The sequence below is a fragment of the Pantherophis guttatus genome, chromosome 10, assembly GCF_059756535.1.
Source record: "Pantherophis guttatus breed Tessera chromosome 10, ASM5975653v1, whole genome shotgun sequence".
In the NCBI taxonomy this organism is placed as follows: Eukaryota; Metazoa; Chordata; class Lepidosauria; order Squamata; family Colubridae; genus Pantherophis; species Pantherophis guttatus.
Window position 1 is genome coordinate 14,472,350 of NC_142072.1, and position 23,918 is coordinate 14,496,267.

A 23,918-nucleotide genomic window follows, 5' to 3' on the forward strand; every position below is an offset into this window, starting at 1 on the left:
CAACGCAAACTAACCCGAGGATTTGAACCATTGCCAAGTTGGATCAACCTTAAGCAGTTGGATAGATTGGCCTCCAGCAATAGACTTGCAGATATAAAAATCAGTCCATACAACGGCTGGGTTCTTTCGATATGCTACGACATAAACTCTGGTTTGTTTGCAGACCATGGTGTCTGGATTCCCATGACCTGGTGGAAGAGACCCGGCAAAGTGAGCTTTCTAAATTCAAAGTATTACCAAAGGTGGGTTGTTTTTTTTCCATCAGGCAGCGCAGTGAATTTGAACCCCTATTGCAGGAGTCTCCCACACTTGGCAACGTTAAGACTTGTGGACTTCAACTCCCAAATTCCCCAGCCTGAGTTTTGCAAATAAAATGAAGAGATTGGAGGCTGATTCCTGGAACACAAGATAAAAACTCCCTCGATTATTATTATTATTATTATTATTATTATTATTATTGTTATTATTGTTATTATTGTTATTATTGTTATTATTATTAATTAAATTTGTATACTGCCCTACTCCCGAAGGACTCAGGGCAGTGAACAGCCATAAAATAAAACATATAGATACAAAATTTAAAATAGAGATAAAACAAATTAAATAAATTTGGCTGAACCATTTTAAAACCCCAATAATTTAAAACCAAATTTAAAATTCCCATTTAAAAAGAGGAAAATTTAGGTCAGGCCAGCTTGATGAAATAGGAACATCTTAAGCGCGCGACGGAAGGTACGCAGATCCGGGATCCTCCGTATCTCCGGGGGGAGCTCGTTCCAGATAGTAGGTGCCCCCACAGAGAAGGCTCTCCCCCTGGGGGTCACCAGTCGACATTGTTTGGCTGACGGCACCCGGAGGAGCACCTCTCTATGGGAGCGTACTGGTCGGTGGGAGGCTATTGGTGGTAGCCTATGATTTAGACACAAGGATGGCATTTGCAAATCATCATAAGTCAATGTCTTAACCACGGCTTCTGGAACAAGCCACAGTAGGGTTATTAGAATGCAGTAGATCCTGATTTACATAAGCCATGCTAGTGTTTTTTGAACTTGATAACTTTAGGGTGAGCTGGCTGGGGAATTCTGGGAGTTAAATTCCACCTAACTTATAGTTGCCAGCTGGAAAAACATTGCATTACATCAGTCCCAAATCAAACAAACTGTTTTACGTGTAGAGTAAGTATGGGAATCCAGAATGGGATCTGCTAAGAAAGTCTCTGAGTCGAGGGAGCCCTGAAATGAGTGGGACTTGCCAAAATACAAGGATGAATTGTTCCATTACTCATTTGGTTGCAATGCCTTATGGCAGGGGTCTCAAACCCGCGTCATCACAGCAGTGTCACATGATGTATCATGACTTTTTACCCCTTTGCTAAACCGAGTGTGAACGTGGCCAGTGCGTGATGTATCCGGCCCACGGGCCATGAGTTTGACAGCCCTGCTTTATGGCAAGAGCCACCTGCACTGGATTGTACCCAGGATCAAAGCTTAGGTTTATAAGAATGGAGCGATAGGTTATATTCCATTGCAATAGGGCAGGAGTCTCCAAATGTGGCAACTTTAAGACTTGTGGACTTCAACTCCCAGAATTCCTCAGCCAACATTTGAACCCAGGGGTGAAATTCAAAAATTTTCCCTACCGGTTCTGTGGGCATGGCTTGGTGGGCGGGCAGGGGAAGGATATTGTAAAATCTCCATTCCCACCCCCTCTCCCAGGCCAGCCAGAGGTGGTATTTCCCGGTTCTCCGAACTACTCAAAATTTCCGCTACCGGTTCTCCAGAACCTGTTAGAACCTGCTGGATTTCATCCCTGTTTGAACCCCTTCTTCGTTCATGCCATCAGAGGAGTTTTTTCCCCAAGTGAAAGCAAGCCTAGTCTATTCACCAGGCATGAAACTTCTTGCATCTTAAGTCCAGTTGGAAGGATTTAAACTCCTTGCAGACTGCTGGTCATTTAGTTTTTTCCCAGATGCCATCACTCTGCTAAACAAATAATTCCCTCAACACTGTCAAACTAGTTACTAAGTCTGCATTACTATTAATCTTCTCTTCCTTACTAGTATCTATCTCTTCCCACTTATTACTATAACCATGTTGCTTTTATCTTTCAATTTATATTGTTTTTATTTGCTTCCTAGCACGATTTGATAGCTTATTAGTAATTTTGACTATCACTAAGTGTTGTATCTTTTTATTCTCAATGAATGTATTTTATTCTCCTCTCGCATACTGAGAGCGTATGCACCAAAGACCAATTCCTTGTGTGTCCAATCTCCCTTGGCCAATAAAAATAAAAGCAGTCTATTCTATCAACTGGGACTTCATGCTGAGGTGACCTACTATAAGTTTGCAACCGGAAGCCTCTCCTTGCCTAAACTGGAGCAACTGAGCTTTGCAAGTAGCCAAGATGCTAGGCGCACCCCCAGTCTTACGCAGGTTGACACAAGGAGCCGCGTGGGAGAAGCAAACCCACGGGGGAGTTATACGTGCGTCGGAATGCCACCTGGATGCCAACACTGCGCAAGCTTCCTTACTCCTGGCATTTCCCCCCACCAACCTCCCGCCCTGCAAAGGCCAACAGCCCCGCCCCCCAAGAGCCTACGTCACGCCCTCCCCTCGTCCCCCCGCCCACTCCAGCTGGCCCGCGCAGCACGCTGGCTTTGCAAAAGTGGTGGAAGGGTCATCCGTGGACGGTGGGCGGCTTCTTCAGGGGTCGCGGGCGCCGCGATGCCGGGGAAAATGGAGATGCCGAGCCGGGACGAAGCTCCGCCGGGCAGATCTGAAGCCATCGTAGTGCAAGGTACCCCGTGGAGATGGGCCACGCGTGGCAGGGACCCGCGTGGAGGAGTTGGAGCCTCCCGGGCATGGTGCTTGAGAGCTCTGGTGGACTTCAATTCCCATCGTCCTTTGCTGAGCAGGGAACGATGGGAGTTGAACTTCAGCTGAGTTGCAAAACCGAGGCGGTGCTGGCTATGCGTAGAGTAAAATGCGTGCACTTAGATCGGTTCGCTGGTCTTAGGGAGCCTGGGGTGGGGGGTGGAGGTGTGTGTTCCTACCTGCAAAGATGCGCAGTTTGCCTCGCCTGCCGCTCTTTGAGCAGCCCCGGCTCGTGTCCGCGCACAGAGAGACCGAAGTCCCAAGATCGGATCGTCAGTGTGTTTTTCATAAACGTGTAAAGGTTTTATGATCGTTAACCCTGAAGCTATCAACACGTCTGAAGTCAATTCGGAGCTGCCAGTTGCTTTTCCCAAGCGAGGCGCAGAAGGAGCCGAAACTTACAAACTCCACCAACGTGGAGAACCGAGCACTTGGCAGCGAAGGGAGCAAAGGGGGAGCGATTTTCGGGGGCTGTTCCCCGGTTTTTGTTTTTGTTTTTGTTCGTTTGTTTGTTTTGCTCAGCAAAACGATAGCTGTGATCGTCAGCCTCTTTTCCTTCCCTGGTCTCCTCCAAAACTCCCTCCTCCCGTAAAGAACGGAACGGGACAACCCTCCCCCCCCAAAATAAAGAGCCTTGGTAGTACAGTGGTCTAAGGCACCCTGTTATTAAGCTGGTTATTAAGACCAGCTGCCTGCAATTACTGCAGGTTCGAATTTCGCCAAGGCTCAAGGTTGACTCAGCCTTCCATCCTTTCTAAGGTAGGTAAAATGAGGACCCAGATTATGGGGGCAATAAGCTGACTTTGTATAAATATACAAAAGGATGAAGGCTATTGCTGAGCACATTGTAAGCTGCCCTGAGTCTCCGGAGAAGGGCGGCATATGAATCAAATTTTAAAAAAAATGTACGCCCTTAAAATGGACGTTGGCGGAGTGTGTAAGTTTCAGTTCCTTGTGTGCCCGTCTTGGAAAAGCAACGGGCAGTTCCGAGTTGACTTCAAGAGTGTTGATAACTTCAGCCAGTTATCCTAAGACCTTTACACGTTTATGCAAAACAGGTTGACGGCAGATCTTTGAACTTTGGTCTGTCCATTGGCAGGCATGAATTTTTCTGCTCTTTTGCCTTGCAGCTCCCTTGTACATTCCAGAGAACAAGGGTGACTTTGAAAGGGATTAGAGTAGACCTAGTGGGAGGTAAGCTAACTAGGAAAAAAAAAATTATCCTCCCAAGAAAAGGTTTTAGTTCCCCCACCCCCACCCCAAGATCCATTCATTTATTCCTGAATAAAGGAATATTCAGGATATATTGAAAAATGCTGTTTGTTGTCAAACAGCATTTTATGATACAGGTAGTATATTTTGTAACCCTTTGATAAGCAAAGTCAATGGGGAAGACAGATTAAGGACCGTGCTACTAACTTAACTACAGTGATTGGGCTCAATTTTGGTCGTAAGTAGAGGACTACCTGTGATATTCAGCTAATCCTCAATTTACAACCACAACCGAGCCCAAAATTTCTGTTGCTAAGTGAGATACTTGTTAAGTGAATTTTGCTCCATTTTGCCGTCTTTCTTGTCACAGTTGTTAAGTGAATCACTGTAGTTAAGTTAGCAACACTTGTTGTTCAGTGAATCTGGATTCCCCATTGATTTTGCTTCTCAAAGGGTTACAAAAGCTGATCACATAACTCCAGGACACAGCAAAGACCATAAATATGAACCAGTTGCCAAGCATCTGAATTTTGATCACGTGACCATGGAGATGCTGCAATGGTCATAAGTGTGAAAAATGGTCATAATGCAACCTTTTTCAGTGCCATTGTAACTGAACGGTCACTAAACAAACTGTTACAAGTCGAGAACTATTTGTACTAAGTCAAATATTTTATCCTTTTGTAAGTCTGGGAATTTATGTTGTTCTGTACAGGTTGGAGAAATTACTCCATTTTGGTTAGATCTTCCAACAGGACAGAGCTCAACAATACACAACCTCAGGGGTGGATTCAGACATCTAATCCTTTTTTTTTTTGTTTCTTAACTGAGATCCTCACCTCTCAACCACCAGGAAAAACTGAATATCACTGCCAGATATGTTCATGAAACAAAAACTTTACAAGAGAAGCTCTCAGTGGATCAAGCACAATGAAGAGAGCAGTAAAGAGCTGATCCCAAACATCTGAGAAAAAGAAACATTCCTGATTCTATCCACAAACCTTCCCCCCAAAACATTGTTGTTAGTTGTGAAGTTGTGTCTGACCCATCGTGACCCCATGGACAACGTTCCTCCAGGCCAGGGGTCAGCAACCCGAGGCTCTGGAGCCGAATGTGGCTCTTTCATCCCTCTGCTGCAGCTCTCTCTCGCTGGTCGGCTCTACAATTGATAGGGCTTTCAGTTAGGACAGGTAGAGGAAAAAGGACGTCATGCTAGGAGGAGACTCTATGGTGGAGGAACTGGACTTCCGGTTGGCTCCAGAATTGAATGGAGGTTTCCGGTTAGGACCTTTGTGGCTCTTTGAGTGTTTAAGGTTGCCAACCCCTGCTCCAGGCCTTAATGTCCTCTACCATCCTCTGGAGTCCATTTAAGCTCACGCCGACTGCTTCAGTGACTCCATCCAGCCACCTCCTTCTCTGCCGTCCCCTTCGTCTTTTGCCCTCAGTCTTTCCCAGCATTAGGCTCTTCTCCAGTGAGTCCTTCCTTCTCATTAGGTGGCCAAAGTCTTTGAGTTTCATCTTCAGGATCTGGCCTTCTAAAGAGCAGTCAGGGTTGATCTCCTCTAGGACTGACCGCTTTGATTGCCTTGCAGTCCAAGGGACTCACAGGAATCTTCTCCAGCACCAGAGTTCAAAGGCCTCAATTCTTTGGCGCTCAGCCCCAAAAATATGGTCCATCCTTGCCGGTCCAAACCGTGATTTTTATTGCATATGGTGCTATTCTGTACTGCCCAGTGGAAATGGATTAGGGCAGTGTACCAGTAACCCTCAACTTACAACCATTCATTTAGTGACCGTTAAAAGTTACAACGGCACTGGGAAATGCGACTGTGAGCCAATGCTCACACTTACAACTGACATAGCTTCCCCATGGACGTGAGATCCAAAATTTGATTGCTGGCCATCCAGCCATGTATTTGCGATGGTTGCAGCATCCTGGGGTCAGTGGATCGCCATTTATAACCATCCAAGCTGGCTTCCAGCAAGCAAAGTCAATGGAGAAAGCTGGATTCATTTAAAGGCTGCATGGTTCACTTAACAACCATGGGAAAACAGGTCGTAAAATTGGTGTTAACCCACTTAACTGTAGGAGATGGCCAGGCTGAGCCCAAGGGCTCAGATTCACCATCAGTCATGAGTGTCTTCATGCCCACAAGAGATCTAATTCCAGTCCACCTTGAATTCCTTCTACTCTTATCTCCCGCTAATTTCCCTTGCCTATTAGTAGTTCAGATTCTTGTAGAGCAGTGTTCCCCAACCTTTTGGGCACTAGGGACATGTTCTATGGAGAAAGGTTTTTCGACGGACCAATGGGGCATGTTTCGTGTGCAGCCTTCATCCCATGGATGGAGCTTCATTTGTTTTCGCAGACCAGTTTCTGGCATGCCGTGGTCCGGTGCTGATCCATGGACCAGGGGTTGGGGATCCCTGTTGTAGAGTTTAAGCTTGCAATAAATCTTTATACTGGTTTAAACTGGCTGAATCTCCTGATTTCCCTGGCGGTTGACATTAACAACGGCCTCATTTAACAACAGAAATTCTGAGCTCAATTGTGGTCAGGGGTGGGTTTCAAAAATTTTAGCAAGGGGTTCTCTGCCCGGTTGCTGGGTGGGCATGGCCATGGTGGGCATGGCCTAGTCAGCCTCCTGCACCATGGGGGGGGGGGGAAGTTGCCCTCCCCGGGCTCCGGAGGCTTTTCTCGAGCCTCCGGGAGGAGGAAAACGGCCTCCCCAGGCTCTGGGCCCATTTCTGGCCTTCCTGAACTTCTGGAAGGCCCATTTTTCACCCTCCCCAAGCCTCTGTGCGCACCCTGCACTTACCTGCATCCAAAACGGGCCGTGTGGGGACTCCTGGGAGGGGAGGGGTGGGCAGGGCCAGCCAGGAGTGGGATTTGGGGGTTCTCCGAACTGCACAGAATCTTAGCTAGAGGTTCTCCCGAATCCCTGCGAACCTCCAGCAGCCCACCCCTGATTGTGGTCCTAAGCCGGGGACTACCTGTATAAATATTGTGAAATAAATAAAACATAAAATGCCATTACTTCTGGCCTTGAGTGTAGGCAGGTATGCCTGGTAGGACTGAAGATGCTGACTTTGGAAAAAGCTGTTCCACCCCTGGGCTTTGGAAGCCAAATTGAGTTATTTGCTCTCCTCCTCCTCCTCCTCCTCCTCCTCCTCCTCCTCCTCCTCCTCCTCCTCCTCCTCCTCCTCCTCCTCCTCCTCCTCCTCCTCTTCCCCACCCCATCTGAAAGGTTAGAGCAGAGGTCTTCAAACTTGGCAGCTTTAAGACTTGTGGACTTCAACTCCCAGCTATGCTGGCTGGAGAATTCTGGGAGTTGAAGTCCACAAGACTTAAAGCTGCCAGGTTTCTGGGTTAGAGACTTGATCCTCGGAGAGCACAGCATGCATTTTGCAGCCACTGAATCTTGGAAAGTGCTCTTCCTGCCTCTGCATTCCCTCTGCAGTTGGCAGCCTCTTGCTCAGGAATGAGGGCTGGGTGTACAATATGGTGTGTGTGAACGTCTGTGGTTTGCTGATTTCCCAGCTGTTCTTCCTGACCCCGAGTCATCTCTGTTTACATTCTGAACATGTGCCAAGAGCCAATGCTCTGGAATGATACCCTAGCTGCTCCCCGTGTGCCGATTGGGATGGGGGCATACAGCACTTTCCATGGCAACGGGATACTGTTGCTAGGAGACGGAGGAATAAAAGACTTGGAGGGATGCCTGGCAGCCTTCCTCCCCTCCCCCTCGTCTTCTGCTGTCTCCCCATTTGGAACAAGATGATTCCCGAAACATGGCAAGCACAGTTATGACCATGAGACAGGAGCACCAGGACACGGAGGAGTTGGGGACAATGAAAGGCTGGGCATTTGTTGGGGGCCATTTCTTGGCTGTGTGAGGAACCAACTGTTTTATGCTGAGTTTATTTGAAGCAATGGCGTGCCCATCAATTGGAGGGGTACGGTATCTTGATCATGGCTTTAATCTAAAGCAGGGGTCTGTAACAACCTTAAGCACTCAAAGAGCCATTTGGACCCGTTTCCCACAGAAAACAAAACACCAGGAGCAACAAAAAACCTTCCTATGCCTGACTATTTCTTGAGCGGCCACAAAACTAGCATATGTAGTTGAATTAAATGTTCTGTTTTCTTCTGAAACTTTTCTTTTCTTGGATTTATCCGTGGTTGGCCTACCGGGAGTTGAAAAGCTCAATACATCGCATGCCGGCAGGTGTTGCACATTGGTGGTTGTGACACATATTTTGAGTGACAGGGTGCCGTAGCAGAGGGATGAAAGAGCCACATGCGGCTCCTGAGCCGCAGGTTGCTGACCCCTGATCTAAAGGAAGATGCTAGGCATGGATATGGCCATAATGGGCTCTAAAAATAAGAATCTTGTTGGCTCAGGTCTCTTCTGACATGAGGGTGAGGACAGTCCCTCCTTAATAGTTCCCACAGTATTTGGTAGATGCAGATGCTGGAGTGTTTAGTCTGGCAAGATTCTGTCCACAGGTGAGCAACAATAAGGAACTTAGCTTGGAAGAATCACCATGTGTCATTCTTGGTTTGGAGGCCTGACGGTTTTTAAATCAAATAAATTACGAGTTTCCAATAGTATTACTCTTACCCTGTCCTTTAAAGGGAAAAAATTGCTCTGGGAAATTATTTTAGGTTGGCAGACTTTCTTCTTTTTGTAAACTCCTTTGATGTTCTTTTACCAGTTCAACCATGAGGATGGATCAACTTAAGTTGAAGGAACCTAAGAAATAGTTTTAGGCCATTTGTCTTGGCCAACCCAGATTGGATTTTGACTAGTAGATAATGGCCAGAAGAGAACGTAATCCTAGTTACTCTTCGCTAAAAAGAGGAATCAACATTCACTGCAGTTACCGGTAGTTAATGTATCTAGAAATAATGGTCTCTGATTATTCTAATAATAATCTTATCTGCCCCCAGTAATACTTTAAAAAAAAAAATTTAATGCTCTATCAGCAAATCATTGAAAATTTAAAAAAAACATTATTTAAACAAACAGCAAAGCAAAAGAAACTGAAGCAAACCTTGGAAGAACAAATATAGAATTCTTTATTGGCCAAGTGTGATGGGACACACAGGCAATTTGTCTCCGGTACACAAATATAGCATGGTTTGGGAGTTGTATAGCTGTCCCATGCTTCTGATAAAACGTTTCTCCTAAGGCAGAGGTGGGAAATGATGGCCCCTTTAGGAATTGTGGACTTCAACCCCCAGAATTCCTGAGCCAGCATGTCCTAAGTCAGATGTCAGCAACCTGCGGCTCTGGAGCCACATGTGGCTCTTTGGGCCCTCTGCTGTGGCTCCCTGTCGAGTGATCCCACCACTAGCTGTCCCTGTCCCTGTCCCTCCCCTCCCAGTCCCTCCTCGCCTGGCCTGAGAAGGTAAGGGCGATGGCAGGGGATGGAGAAGTGACCAGGGCAGAGACAGAGAGATACAGAGAGGAGGAGGGAGGGAGGGGGAGAGAGAGAGATGTCGAAAGGTTCTTTTTTGTGGTTCCTGGTGTTTTTTAACCGGTTCTCTGCCCTAATGACCGGCTGGGTAGGCATAGCTGGGGGGGTGGGGGGGTCATGTGACTGGTGGAAGTGACTGATGTCGAGTTGGCCACACCCACCCAGGTTTTGTGGCTCCCGGTGTTTTCTTTTCTGTGGGAAATGGGTCCAAATGGCTCTTTGAGTGTTTAAGCTGGCAGACCTCTGCCCTAAGCCTAAGGTGACCAAGCAAACACTTTTGTTTCAAAGCAAACAATTAATGAAGATAGGGTAGTTTTCAGAAAACTCCAAAGCTGTCTCCAAAGACCAATACCAATTGTTCTTCGTTCGGAACGAATAGGTTCTTCGTTTCCCACAATTTGCTGGCCACGAGGGATATGACCAGGAGCAGGGGTGAAATGCTCCTGGTTCGGACTGGATCACCTGATCTGGTAGCAATGGCGGCGGATGGTTCGGAGAACCAGTAACAAAAATCCCTGCGGGGCCCCCCTCCCCACCATGCCCAGCTGAGCCGCACGATCATCAGAGGCTTTTTTTTTTTAAAAAAGCATTTTTTCTACAACCTCTTCCGATGAAAAAATGCTTTTAAAAGTAAAAAAAAAAAGCCTCTGATGATCACACGGCTCAGCTGGGATCGTCAAAGGCTTTTCAAAGCATTTTTTTCTGCAACCTCTTGGCCGAAGAGGTGGTAAAAAGAATGCTTTGAAAAGTCTCTGACAATCCCAGCTGAGTTGCCTGATCGGCAGAGGCTTTTCAAAGCATTAGAAAAAATGCTTTGAAAAGTTAAAAAAAAAGCCTCTGATGATCGCGCGGCTCAGCTGGGATCATCAAAGGCTTTTCAAAGCATTTTTTTCTGAAACCTCTTGGCTGAAGAGGTGGTAAAAAAAATGCTTTGAAAAGTCTCTGACGATCCCAGCTGAGTTGCCCGATCGGCAGAGGCTTTTCAAAGCATTAGAAAAAATGCTTTGAAAAGTTAAAACAAAAAAAGTTGGCCACGCCCACCCAGTCACATTACCCCCCCCCCCAAAGCCATGCCCACAGAACCGGTAGTAACAAATTTTACATTTCACCCCTAGCCAGGAGGGAGCTGGTATAACAGCCAGACGGGGAAATTCTCTTGTTGTGAATTTTCATAATGCACTACTATTGGGAGAAGAATACTTCCTGATAGGCACTCATTCAGTGTTTGTCAAACTTGGGTTTTTCAACCTTTTATGCAAGTCACTACAGGTAATCCTTGATTTACGACCCCAGCAGAGCCCCACATTTCTGTTGCTAAGCAAGACAATTGTTCAGTGAGTTTTGCCCCATTTTATGACCTTTTTCGGCCCAGTTGTTAAGTGAATCACTGCCGTTGTTAAGTTAGTAAACACGGTTAAGCGAATCTGGCTTCCCCATTGACTTTGCTTGTCAGGTCGCAAAAGGGGATCACATGACCCCCCCCCCAAGGACACTGCAACCGTCATAAACAGGAGTCAGTTGGCAAGAGTCCGAATTTTGATCACATGATCATGGGGATGCTTCAATGGTCGTAAGTGTGAAAAACGGTCGTAAGCCACTTTTTTCAAAGCCGTTCTAACTTAGAATGGTAACTAAATGAATGGCTTGTTAAGTTGAGGATTACTTCAATACAATTTGTTTTAGGCAGTAAGAGAATAACAGAGTTGGAAGGGACCTTGGAGGTCTTCTAGTCCAGCGGTCACCAACTGGTGGTCCGTGAGAAAATTTTGGTGGTCCGCAGAAAAAATATTTGCATTTTTTATACTGCACTAAATCAGAGGTCCTCAAACTACGGCCCCTGAGCCGGATACGTGCAATGAACGTTTGTGTTGCTGCAGAGGTCTTTTTGTCCCGGTGGGGGGCAGGAATTCCAACTTGGTGTCTGCTTCAACCTCGTGTTGCAGAGCTTTGGGCGAAGGCTGGAGGGAAGTACGGCTGGTGGCGAAGAGCCGGAGGGCCTCGTTCCAGTGGGACTGCCTCATGGCCTGGAACTGGCTGACCATCTCAGTCCGCTGAGCCTCCAGGCGCCAGTACCTGGCCTTGCACTCCTGCAGGTCTTCCTTCTGCTTGGAAAGCCTATGCTCGTAGTCCTCAGTGAGGTGCTTCTGCTGAGCCTCCTTCTCAGTCAGATCCAATTTGAACTGAGCCAGCTGTTTAGCCAACTCTTTGTCATGGTGGTTGCTTAGCTCCAACAACTGCTTCCTGTTGGGGCCCTAAGGGGTCCGGGCAGGCAGGGGAGGAGTGGCTGAGACGGGAGGGGTGAGTAGAGGCCGGTGATGCACCCCTTGACATGAGTGACATCGAGTTGGTGACGCCCACCCAGTCACATGACCACCTAGCCACGCCCACCCAGAATTAGGCAGCTCATATTAGTGGCCTGTGGGATTTAAAATTATGAACTTAATGGTCCCTGAGATCTGAAAGGTTGATGACGCTTGTTCTAGTCCAGCTTCCTGCTCAGGCAGGACACCCTGCACCATTTCAGACAAATGGTTGTCCAATCTCTTCTTAAAAACTTCCAGTGTTGGAGCACCCACAGCTTCTGGAGGCAAGTCATTCCACTGATTAATTGATCGAGCTGTCAAGAGACAATAACATACTACTTTCTACTTGTAGTGTGTTATTGTCTGCCAGGCATTTAATATTCGTATGGGAAATGTAGTCCCTGTTCATGCAGTGAAATAGGCAATTTATCAAGTCCTACACCGATGAGCATCCTTGATTGATTCTGTTCAGCATGGCGGTCTTCCATTGTATAAAACTTGTTCCAAGTTGATTTCTGTTGATTTCTAGATTTTTTCTCCTTTCAGTGCAGTGTTGGAAGAAACTTCATAGAGAATTGGGGGTAATGCCGTTAGCAATAACTGAAATGAATTCCTATTTCATCTGAGCCAAGAAATCACGGTATTTCCTGAGTAATCTGGACTATTAAAATGAGTTTAATGTTGGGTTAATAAACCAAGACTGTCCCTTGAATATAATGTCCCAGCTTGAATGCTATTGGAATATGAGAGTTAATAGAAAATTTCCTAGTTCATATGAAAGAAAAAAAAAAAAAACCCCAAAAGCTGCAAGTGTGAGCAGAGGTTCACTCCTAGTTTATGAAGGGAGGTTCATTTTTTAATCTTCCAGAGGAGTGGAAATCTTGAAATATAAGTTTTATTAGAAAGAATGGGTTTTTTGATTTGTACAATGTACATTGGCAAGCGGCAACTATCTGGAATGCATAATGCGACACTGTTTTAGTGCAGGAGAGTACAAATTGTTGGCTGTAAGCCAAAACTTAAATGTTTTTATTGGGTCCTGTTTTCTGCAGTCAACTGTAGTTGGTGAAAATTTTGACATTTGGGGTTTTTGAAACACCCACTCTTATTTCAGATTTTACATTACAGATCAGGGTGGATAAAAATCAATGATTTTTTTAAAAAAATCAAAAAAATCGGATTTTTTTCATTTAAATCGGATTTTTTTTATTTAAATCGGATTTTTTTGATTTTTATCGAATTTATTTTAATAAAAAACTTTTGGGGTAAAAATCTATCGTAAGATAGTTTTCTATTTAAGATACATAAATAATTTAGTTTATTCAGCATGAAATGGAGCTTAGTTATGTAGCATGAGGCTGTATATTCTGCAACACTGGGACTATCGGTGAGTCAACAGCGGGTCAAAGGAGTAGCAGAGATGACAGTTGCTCTTTAAAAATTATGACTTAAATCGAGTTGATTTAAATCAAGTCTTTTTACTAGTGATTTAAATCATGATTTAAATTGACTTGATTTAAATCAAATCCACCCTGTTACAGATGGTCCTCCTCAGGTAATGGCCACATGTTGAGTGACTGAACTTGCAACCGTTCTGAATAAGTGATACTTACAACCACTCCTCGGAATTCTGGCCATTGCAGCCCCCATGGTCACTTGATTGCCATCCAGGTGCCCAGTAACCAGGGGTGGGCTGCTTGGGGTTCGGGAGAACCTCTAAATAAGATTCTGTGCAGTTCGGAGAACCTCCAAATCCCACTCCTGGCTGGTCACACCCACCCCTGCCCTCCCAGGAGTCCCCACATGGTCTGTTTTGGATGCAGGTAAGTGCAGGGCATGCGCAGAGGCTCGGGGAGGGCAAAAACGGGCCTACTGGAAGTTCGGGAACGAGGGCCTCTAGAGCCTGGGGAGGCCGTTTTCGTCCTCCTGGAGGCTCAAGGAAAGCCTCCAGAGCCCGGGGTGGACAAAAATGCCCCCCCACCCACCGTGGTGCAGGAGGCAGACTAGGCCACACCCACCATGGCCACACCCACCCAGCAACTGGGCAGAGAACCCCTTGCTAAAATTTTTGAAGCCCACCCCTGCCAGTAACTGATCATTGCAATATCACACGATCACAATTTGTGACTTTCTCTGCTGGCTTTCAACAAGCAAAATCAAGGAGTCGTGGTCATGTGAGATCCTCGCTTAGTGACCCTTGATGATTTGCTTAACAGTGGTGACCAAGGACTCGGTTCTCTCACCTTGGGGAATCTTGGTGGTGCAGCGGACTAAAGTGGTGTTAAGTAGCACTTAGCTGCCAGCTGCCTGCAATTACTGCAAGTTCAAATCTCACCAGGCTCAAAGTTGACTCAGCCTTCCATCCTTCCGAGGTAGGTAAAATGAGGACCCGGATTGTGGGGGCAATAAGCTGACTTTGTATAAAATAGAACACCGCTTAGGGGCCCCCCGAAAACCCTACTAAGCAGGTATATACAAAAGTATGAAGGCTATTGCCTAGCGCATTGTAAACCACCCTGAGTCTCCGGAGAAAGGCGGCATATAAATCGAACCAATAAACTAAATAAATAAATAAATAGCACGCAACGATTTGAAGAGTCAGTTTTTTCTCTGAGCTATTTGGAGAATCAAGTTTCTCTTGCTCGTTTTCTCAGCTAATGTCGAACACGGGTGTTGGTTTAAAAAAAAAAAATGAAAGGGAATTGGCATCTCTAAAGGTAAATTTGTTCCCTTCTTCCTCTTTCTCCCTCCTCCTTTCTTCCTCCCTGTCCCATGATGCATTGTACCTCGGCAAGCTGATGCCATATAAAAAAAAAAAACGGGTTGTTACGCTGCCCATTCTTTTGATGGCAGAAGGGTGGGCAGAACCTGGCACCATTTGGAGAGGAAAAACTCCAGCCTTCCGACAGTAGCCTCCTGGGCATGTATTGTCTGACCTACTCCATCCCCTTCCTGGTATCCCTGAGCCTCCTGCAGTCAGAGGGGACAAGGCGGGCATCCAAAAAACCCGAGCGGGTCCTAATCCCGAAGGGAACCAAGAATCACCCACCCAAGGGGGTAAGCTTTTATTTGGGCTCTGTTCTTTCTCTTTTCCTCTTCCCCCTTATTCATCCTTTTTTTTTTTGGGTGGTGGGGAGGAAAATAAAAGTACAGTAGTATCTATGAACGTTTATATCGTTCAACATTTTGTCTCTCGTTTTTGGCTCCGTTTCTGGGTTCCGACAAGCAGCAAAGGGTTAGAGAGAGAGAGAGAGAGAGAGAGAGAGAGAAAGGATCACGGCTGTTGGGATGAAGGTTGGCAAGGAAGCCGTGAGACAGAGGGAGAGAGGGAGGGAGAAAATAAAACTGGCACAGGCTGGAGGTTTGCCAAGGTTGCTTGGCAGAGATGCCATAGAAAGCTGGGCGAACACGCACATGGTAATGTATATTTCGGAAGAGAAATGCTGAAAAGCGGAGGGGGGGAGTGGAGGTTTAGGGGAACAGAATGAATCGCAGATCCTTGATCTGGGCACCTGTTTGTTTTCTTTTAATATGGCAAATTGCTTCCATCTTTTCCTTTGATTTCCCCCCCCCCCCTTCTCCTTTTCTTGCGGTTATTGGATGTTCATTATGTAGCACATGAGTACCAAATGCAAGAGAGTTGCGTTTAGGGAACGCAGGACTTCCTGTACTGATTGATTTGAATCTGGGCCAAGGAAATAATGTTGACTGCTATCTTGCCTGGAAGAAGGGGGAAGGAGGGAGAGGAATTGGCTGCCAGCTGCCAAGCTGCCTCCCCACCTTGGCAGGGAATCGTCGAACGGATCCAAACGGGCCTCCGGTGGCGCCTTTGGACTTCTCTTTGGATATTGGTTAGGGGCCCCCTGGATTCCCGATGTGACTTTTTCACAGGGGACCCCTTCAACCTTGGAGGCAGGTAGTCCCAGAACAGGTAAGGAAAACCTCTGGGCCAGCTGTGGTTCCTTTGTCTGGTTTAGTTTTCAGAAGGATGCCAAAGCTGGAAACATTTGCATCCGAAGTCCATGAGAACGGGGTTGGCACGGGGTGTAGGGTCGGCGTGGGTGTGTTTTTTAGGGGTGGGTGTGTAGCTTTTAGCCTTTCTTTGGGAAAAAAAAACAGTCAAGAGTCGATCCGTGCTTTGTCGTGTCTCCTTTCTCAAACCGTACGGCATGTTGGATTGTAGCCGTGTGTCTGTTCTCTTGAGATGGTTCCCTTTGGCCCACCGTGGGGCTGCCTCTACCTTGCTGATACCCTTCGGCATCTGGTCTTTGGTCCTGGGCATCGAGATGCTTAAGAAGGTGAGGCAGAACTGAAGCACAGCTGCAGTTTTTCTGGTTCAGGATTGCCAGCTTTTTGTAACTGCCTTTGGTGGGTGTGGTGCGGAAGATGGGTTAAAGCTGGCCAGGAGCTCCTGCCTGAAGGAAGCTTGGACAGGATGCTGTTCGCTCTAAGATGGACCTAGGAAAAAGAAGGAATTTCCTGCTAGGAACTTCACCGTGCTGCTCACTTTGAAGCCTCTTCGATAGAGCTGCTGGTGTGTCTCGGCTGCCTTTGTAGGTGTGAGACATCCAGGGAGACAAAAGAAATTACAGTCTCGCTGAACTTAAATAAGGATTGGAAGCAAATGAGCCACATTTATGCTTGGGTGCTCCTATCTTTCCTGGGGTGCCCCCCCAGTTGACGTCTGTGATGTTTTGGTCATAATATGATGTATTTTTTTAAAAAAACATCTCAGGACCATCGGCACACCCAGGTGGGAGATACCATGCTTCAGCCTGAATTTGCCTGGGTTTCTGAAAATTAATTCCTTAAGTAAAGTGAAGGTTTTTGTTTTTTTTTAAAAAAATCTGAATAGAAATGAGAAAATGTTTCAGGATGCAGGCTGTAATATTTGATACTGCAGCCGGCAGGCTCCGTTTTGAAGTTGTAGGTATAGAAGAAACACAAGCAGAGATCTGATCTAATGCAGTATAGCTAAAAGAAGGGGAAATATCCTTTAAAAAAAAAAACATATTCTAAGATGGAGGCAGAGGCAACAGAAATTATTGTAGGGGTTAAAGGAAAGACTGCATTATTTGTAGCTTAGAGCCAAGGTAGTCAGCAAGAAACTCAAATAAAGGTATGTATACAGGTAGTCCTCGTTTAGTGACCGCAGTTGGGACCAGCAACTTTGTCGTTAAGCAAAGCAGTCACTAAATGAAACCACCACTGTGCTTATGATCTTACTTCAGCTTTACAGACCTGCAAAAGTTCATCAGTAAAAGGACTGGTCATAAGATGACTTTGTCAGCCCCATTACAATGGCAAACAGTTGTTAAACAAGACAGTTGCTAAATGAAGATTCCCTGTACATGATGTGGAAAATACAGGTAGATATTATTCTCCCGTTAGAACTCAGAGTCATCTCTAAAGGTATAACCAAAAAACAAAACAAAACACTTTTTACATAAGATGGACTTAAATTGTAGAAGCTGCTGCCGTCAGATACAGCAATGGTCCCTGTAGTATTTTAAAAGAAGCCTTGAACAAATTCATAGAAAGATTTCATGTCCGGTTGTCTGGTCATTCACCTAGCCTGAAAGTAACTCTTTTCCAAGCTCTACTGTTCTCACGGGGTTCTCTTGAGCAAGATTTATTGAGAAGAAAGTTGTGGAGTTAAAATAATTTAATTGTTTTCCTTCTAGAACCAATTTATGGCAAAAGTACAGTAGTGGCCAAAATTGTGGAAACCTTTTGGAAAAAAGTGTATTTTCTAAAACTAGCTAACAACACCACTTTTTTGGGGAATAATACCATAAAATTATATATCAATGGAAAGATAATTTAATCAATAATGTAATGCAAAATCATTTATGAAAGATTTGCTATTGGAATAGCAGTTACAGTATAAAAACGAAAAGTGAATCACGTAGAAAAAACGAGATACACAAAAATTATCACCATGTCAGTTAATACTTAGTTGGGTAACCTTTAGCATGAATGACGGCCTTACAACGTCTTCCCATGGAGTGAACCAAGTCTTTTAGTTCTGCAGCTGTTTAATGTGAAACCAAGATTTAATGATGGCTTCTATTAACTGGGTTTTATTGCTGGGTGGCTTCTGACTAACAAGTTTCTTTAGTTGGCTCCATAGATTTTCAATTGGGTTAAGGTCTGGGCTATTCCCAGGCCATTCCAGCAGTGGAATAGGATTATCTTGAAACTCCAAAAAACGTGGTGTTATTAGCCATCAAATCTCAAAAATACACTTTTCCCAAAAGGTTTCCACAATTTTGGTCATTACTGTAGGCTAGCAGGTAAACTTCATTGATCTTTCTAACTGTCATTCTCTGACCCGAGGTGGCAGAGGAATTCTGGGAGCTGAAGTCTACCCATCTTAAAATTGCTGAAGATTCAGAAACACTGCTTTGGGATAATGTGAAGTTTGATTTGGAGTTTCAGTTTCAACAATACAAGAAAGTACAGGAATAAAATACATATCTGGTAAATAAGAGATGTACATTCTTGCACCTTTTTATAACAAAGTCACTTTACTATTGCAATCAATAGATCCTCTCAATCTCTGATAATGCAATGTTTGTGTGTGTGTGTGTGTGTGTATGAGGCACAGAGAGACAGATAGATACACGGATAATCTATATTGCCCTACTTAAACTGTTATTTAGAGGGCTCTCCAGATGTTGGGTGGGATGCTGTAAGAGAATGAGGAAATAACCTTTGTAAGGTCCTAGAAGTTTCCCTGAGCCGCTGAGATGCCAAAGAGAGTGAGACTCGAGATGAGGCTTTCAGAAAATAACAGCTTTTTTATTTATGGCCAAAGTAAACAGGCTGGGTGACAAAACTATATCCAAAACATACAGACAAAATGCATGTAAGGAATAGCCACACCCCTGTGAGAGTGGCTCTGAGTATTATATACATTTTACGCCGTTAGAAAAAAAGTTTACCCAATCAGAGATAAAGGTTCCTTACCAATGTGGTCTTCAAAGCGTTCTTTGTTCAGGCCCCTGTCTCTGTCCACCTTATTTATGGAGATTTCCTATAGCCTTGTGTAGGGGTGGTTTCCCTCCCTGGCCAAGTTGTTTATTCAGCAGAATGATTTCAGGATTCAGAATCTATTTTTATTTATTTATTTATTTTATTTTATTTCTATACCGCCCTACTCCTGAAGGACTCAGGGCGGTGCACAGCCAAACAATAAAACACATACATACAAAATTTAAAAGTAGAATAAAATCAAATTAAATAATTTTGGCCCCGACAAATTTAAAACCCAAACTTTTAAAACCAATTTAAAATTGAATGTATAAAATACTAAAAGATATTTAAAAATTAAAAATCTTTTATAAAAGAGGGAGAAAATTAGGCCAGGCCCGCCTAGTGAAATAGTAAGGTCTTTAAAGCGCGGCGGAAGGTGTGCAGATCCGGGATCCTCCGTATCTCTGCGGGGAGCTCATTCCAGATAATAGGTGCCCCCACAGAGAAGGCTCTCCCCCTGGGGGCTGCCAGTCGGCATTGTTTGGCTGACGGCAGCCGGAGGAGCCCCTCTCTATGGGAGCGTACCGGCCGGTGGGAGGCTATTGGTGGTAGTAGGCGGTCCCGCAAGTACCCAGGTCCTAAGCCATGGAGCGCTTTAAAGGTGGTAACCAAAACCTTGAAGCGCACCCGGAAGACCACCGGGACCCAGTGCAGCTCGCGCAGGAGGGGTGTTACATGGGAACGCCATGTCGCTCCCATTACCACCCGCGCGGCCGCACTCTGCGCCAGTTGGAGCCTCCGGGTGCTCCTCAAGGGGAGCCCCAGAATCTATGAGGCAGGAAAACTCCCTACTCTGGTTCCTTTATCTATGGGGCCTGATATTCCTGGGTTACAGTTTCTTCTATATTTTCAAGGATGTGCCTAGCTTTGAAGCCAAGAACAGAAGCGAGACACAGAAGCAAGATAACAAACTTTGTACTAATGCTAACCAGTATCCAGGATTGGTATTCACTTATATTTACTATTGGTTTGCAAATGTAAGCATGTGCCCTCCACGCGTGCCTTCCGTGCATGCACAGAGTGTCAAAAACGGGACATGATGACGTCCGGGTGGGTGGGCGGAGTCTCCTGCAGCCGCTGCTACTGGTTCACTCGAACCGGATAGAACTGGCTGAATACCACCACTGCCAGTATCAAGGCTACAATTTACTGAGCTAGAATTAGTTCCTAACAACTACCGTATTTTTCAGACTATAAGACACACCGGAATATAAGACACATCAAGATTTCGAAGAGGAAAACAAGAAAAAAAGTTTTTGGCCTCCGCATGTCCGGTTTTTGCCCTTCCCGGTCCCCAGGAGCACTCTGCAGGCCTCCCAAACCCTCTGCGCATCCCGTTTTTGTGAAAAACAGGCCTACTTTTGGCAAAAACAGGACACACGGGGTGGGGTTTCGGAAGGCCAAAAATGGCTCTATTCAGTGTATAAGACACACCAACATTTCCACCCTCTTTTAGGGGGGGGGAAGTGTGTCTTATACTCCACAAAGTATGGTAATTTCTGACAGTATACATCAGTGATGGCTAACCTTTTTGCTGTCGCGTGCCAAAAGTGGGGATCATGCGGGGAGGGGGGTCACGCATGCGTGTGCCCATACCCATAATTCAATGCGCCCCACCCCCCGCACATGCGTGCGTGACTCCCTCCTGCGCTATCCCCACTTTTGGCACGTGATGGCACGGTGGACACGGTAGGACCGTTTTCTGCCCTCCCCAGGCTCCAGAGGCTTTCTTGGAGCCTGGGGAGGGTGAAAACGGCCTTCCATCCCCCACCCGGGAGGCCCTCCGGAGGCCGGAAACAGCCCATTTCCCGACTTCAGGTCGGCCCGGAAGGCCCGAAAATAAGCTGGCTGGCGCACATATGCATGCTGGAGCAGAGTAGGCCAACGCTCGCGTGCCCACAGATATGGCTCCGTGTGCCACCTGTGGCACCCGTGCCATAGGTTCGCCATCACGGGTATACAATAATATAAGCAGAAGCCAATAACAAAGCTTAATTCCTAATAAATGATTTCCATCAGTGTATCATATCAGAAGCAAACAGCAAATATTGGTTTGATCGTTATGCTCCTTCACCTTGATGAAAGGATGAGTGAGCTGCCAACATTATGTCTGGTTTTGATAATATAAAGATTGCTTTGACTCCTTTCCCCATATAATACAGGCGGCTCTCAACTTACAGCCATTCGTTTAGTGACCGTTCGAAGGTACAATGGCACTGGAAAAAAGTGACTTATCACACTTACGACTGTTGCATGTGTTCAAAATTTGGGCGCTTGGCAACTGGCATGTATTTATGATGGTTGCAGTGTCCCAGGATCATCCAATTACTTTTTGTGAGCTTCTGACAAGCACGAGGAAGCCACATTCACTTAGCAATACAGTGGCTAACTTAACAACTGCAGTGATGTACTTAACAACTGTGGCAAGAAAGGTCATAAAATGGGGCAAAACTCACTTCACTCAAGAAATCCTTGACTTACAACCCTTTCGTTTAGTGACCATTCCAAGTTACAACAACACTCAAAAAAAGTGATTTATGACCATTTTTTTCACACTGATGGCCGTGGTCATGTGATCAGAATTCAGATGATTGGCATTTATGACGGTTGTCACGCGATCCGCTTTTTGTGACCTTCTGAGAAGCAAAGTCAATGGGGGAAGCCAAATTCACTTAGCAACCGTGTTGCTACCTTAATTGCCTCGATTCCCTTAACAACTGTGGCAAGAAAGGTCATAAGACGGGGCAAAACCTTGTTGCTAAGCAACGCGGTTATAAACTGCAATGTCACACGACTGCCCCACTTAGTGGTGACAGTTTCAGCAGTCCCAGTTGCTGTCATTAAGCGAGGACCTCGCACGATCACAACTTGTGACCTCCTGCCCGTTTCCCCATTGACTTTGCTTGTGGGAATCTGGCAATCAAGGTCCCAAGTCATGTGACTATGGGAAGCTGCAAGTGTCATCGTGATGAGCTGGTTGCTAGGCACCCAAATCACAGTCACAAGACTGCAGAGACCCTGTGAAGGCTGCAATTTGGGCATAAGTTTCTTGTTCAATGCCGTTTCCACAGTCACTGAATGAATGGTCATTAAGTGAGACTTCCTCTGATGATTTTTCTTTCCCTGTTTTTTTTTTTTTTGCAGCTGTCCATGCCGTCAATAACAATCCAACATATCCCCCATTTCCCGAAGGAATGCAAATGGCAATATTTGGTGAGTGATGATTGTCCATGGCCAGATTTAATTACCATATTTTTCAGAGTATAAGATGCTCCGGACTATAAGACGCAACTACCTCTTTTGGTGAGGAAAACAAGAAAAAGAAATCTGCCTCTGCCTCCCAGCAATTTTGCCTCATTGCAGCAAACAGCAAACAGCCTGCTTTACTTTCATTTTCATTTTCAGCATAGCTTGATTAGCACAAGGAAAAAAAAATCTGCTCCCAGCAATTTACCTCCTTGCAGCAAGCAGCAGAGGCCCACGCAGCAATAGGCAATGGCAATCCTTGCAGCCTGAAACAGCTGAGAGTCGGGAGGCTGATCCAAGGGACAATCAACTTGTGCTAATTAGGCTGTGTTGAAGCTGAAATGGGCTGTTTCTTCTTACTGCTTGCTGCAAGGAGGTAAATTGCTGGGAGGCAGAGGCCAAAGGGTGGGGGCCAGTGGGTGGGCGGGGCTACATTCGGTGTATAAGACGCACCCAAATTTTCACCCCCTTTTAGGGGGAAAAAAGGTGCGTCTTATACTCCGAAAAATACGGTACGCCCCTTTCCCTGCCACTTGGGGTTCTTTTTTCTTTTAAAAAAAATACAAATAATAGAAACATAATACATATACATCTAAATACAAAAAAAGAAAGAAAAAGGAAACAAAACAAAACAAATGTTACAGTGTACTCCTCCCCCCCCCCCGAGACCATTTCCCCCCCCTTATATTTGTTCATCTATAACAATTAAAAGTTGTACAATATGTTTCAATTGTGCCCTTATCCCCTCCAAAACAACATATATTCTTGAGTAGGTTTATTCCCTTTGCCTTCCACCAACACTGATTTTATAAAATGCCCCCATATTTCATTAGCCACTTGGGGTTCTGATCCTGGATTCTAATTTTAACAAGGAAGTAAAATTTCTGGAACCAGCAACAGAGAAATAATGTAGCTGATGCCTTGCTGTTACATGCATGGCTGCCTGGCTGGGGAATTCTGGGAGTTGAAGTCCCCAAGTCTTAAGGTTGCTGAGGTTCAACACCTCTGACATAGAACATCTTCATGATTCACTTATTAAGATGGCTTTTCTTTTTCTTTGCTTCTTTCACAGGCATGGGATGTTTCTGGAGAGCAGAAAAAATGTTTTGGAAACTGTCGGGGGTCTTCTCCACACAGGTGGGATTCTCAGGAGGCTTCACCCCCAATCCTACCTACCAAGAAGTCCGCAGCGGTAAGTCTTCTGGAGAAGAATTCTGGGTGGAATCTCTTTTCTCCGTGGAAGAGATCAGAGGGCTTGTACATACGAGACTCACGGCCTTTACTTTCTCTCCAGTTGAAACAAAAGAAAATAAGTTGAGACTCACTTGCCTGGGTTTTCTGATTTTCAACTTTATACCGGTGTGCAGGGGTGAAATGCTCCCGGTTCAGACTGGATCGCCCGATCTGGTAGCAATGGTGGTGGGTGGTTCGGAGAACCGGTAGCAAAAATCCGTGCGCCCCCACCACCACCACCATGCCCAGTTGAGCTGCACGATCATCAGAGGCTTTTTTCTTTTTACTTTTAAAAGCATTTTTTCTACAACCTCTTCTGCCAAAAAAATGTTTTTAAAAGTAAAAAAAAAAAAGCCTCTGATGATCTCGTGGCTTAGCTGGGATCGTCAGAGGCTTTTCAAAGCATTTTTTTCTGCAACCTCTTGGCCGAAGAGGTGATAAAAAAAATGCTTTGAAAAGTCTTTGATGATCCCAGCTGAGTTGCCTGATCGGCAGAGGCTTTTCAAAGCATTAGAAAAAATGCTTT

The 23,918-nt window shown here is 45.5% G+C and overlaps 1 protein-coding gene across 8 annotated transcripts in view; it reads left to right on the forward strand.

The window, feature by feature from the left end:
- Positions 1–2,621: 2,621 nt before the first annotated feature.
- LOC117663446 (mitochondrial peptide methionine sulfoxide reductase-like) overlaps positions 2,622–23,918 on the forward strand; it is a 70,347-nt gene continuing 49,050 nt past the window's right edge. The window contains exons 1-4 of one of the 8 annotated variants that reach the window (XM_087876658.1): positions 15,264–15,292; positions 18,215–18,358; positions 22,058–22,126; positions 23,232–23,351. In XM_087876658.1, the coding sequence (XP_087732784.1) occupies positions 22,108–22,126; positions 23,232–23,351 (139 nt within the window). In that variant the 5' untranslated portion in view covers positions 15,264–15,292; positions 18,215–18,358; positions 22,058–22,107. The other 7 variants (XM_087876653.1, XM_087876657.1, XM_087876656.1 and 4 more) reach the window with 7 other exon arrangements.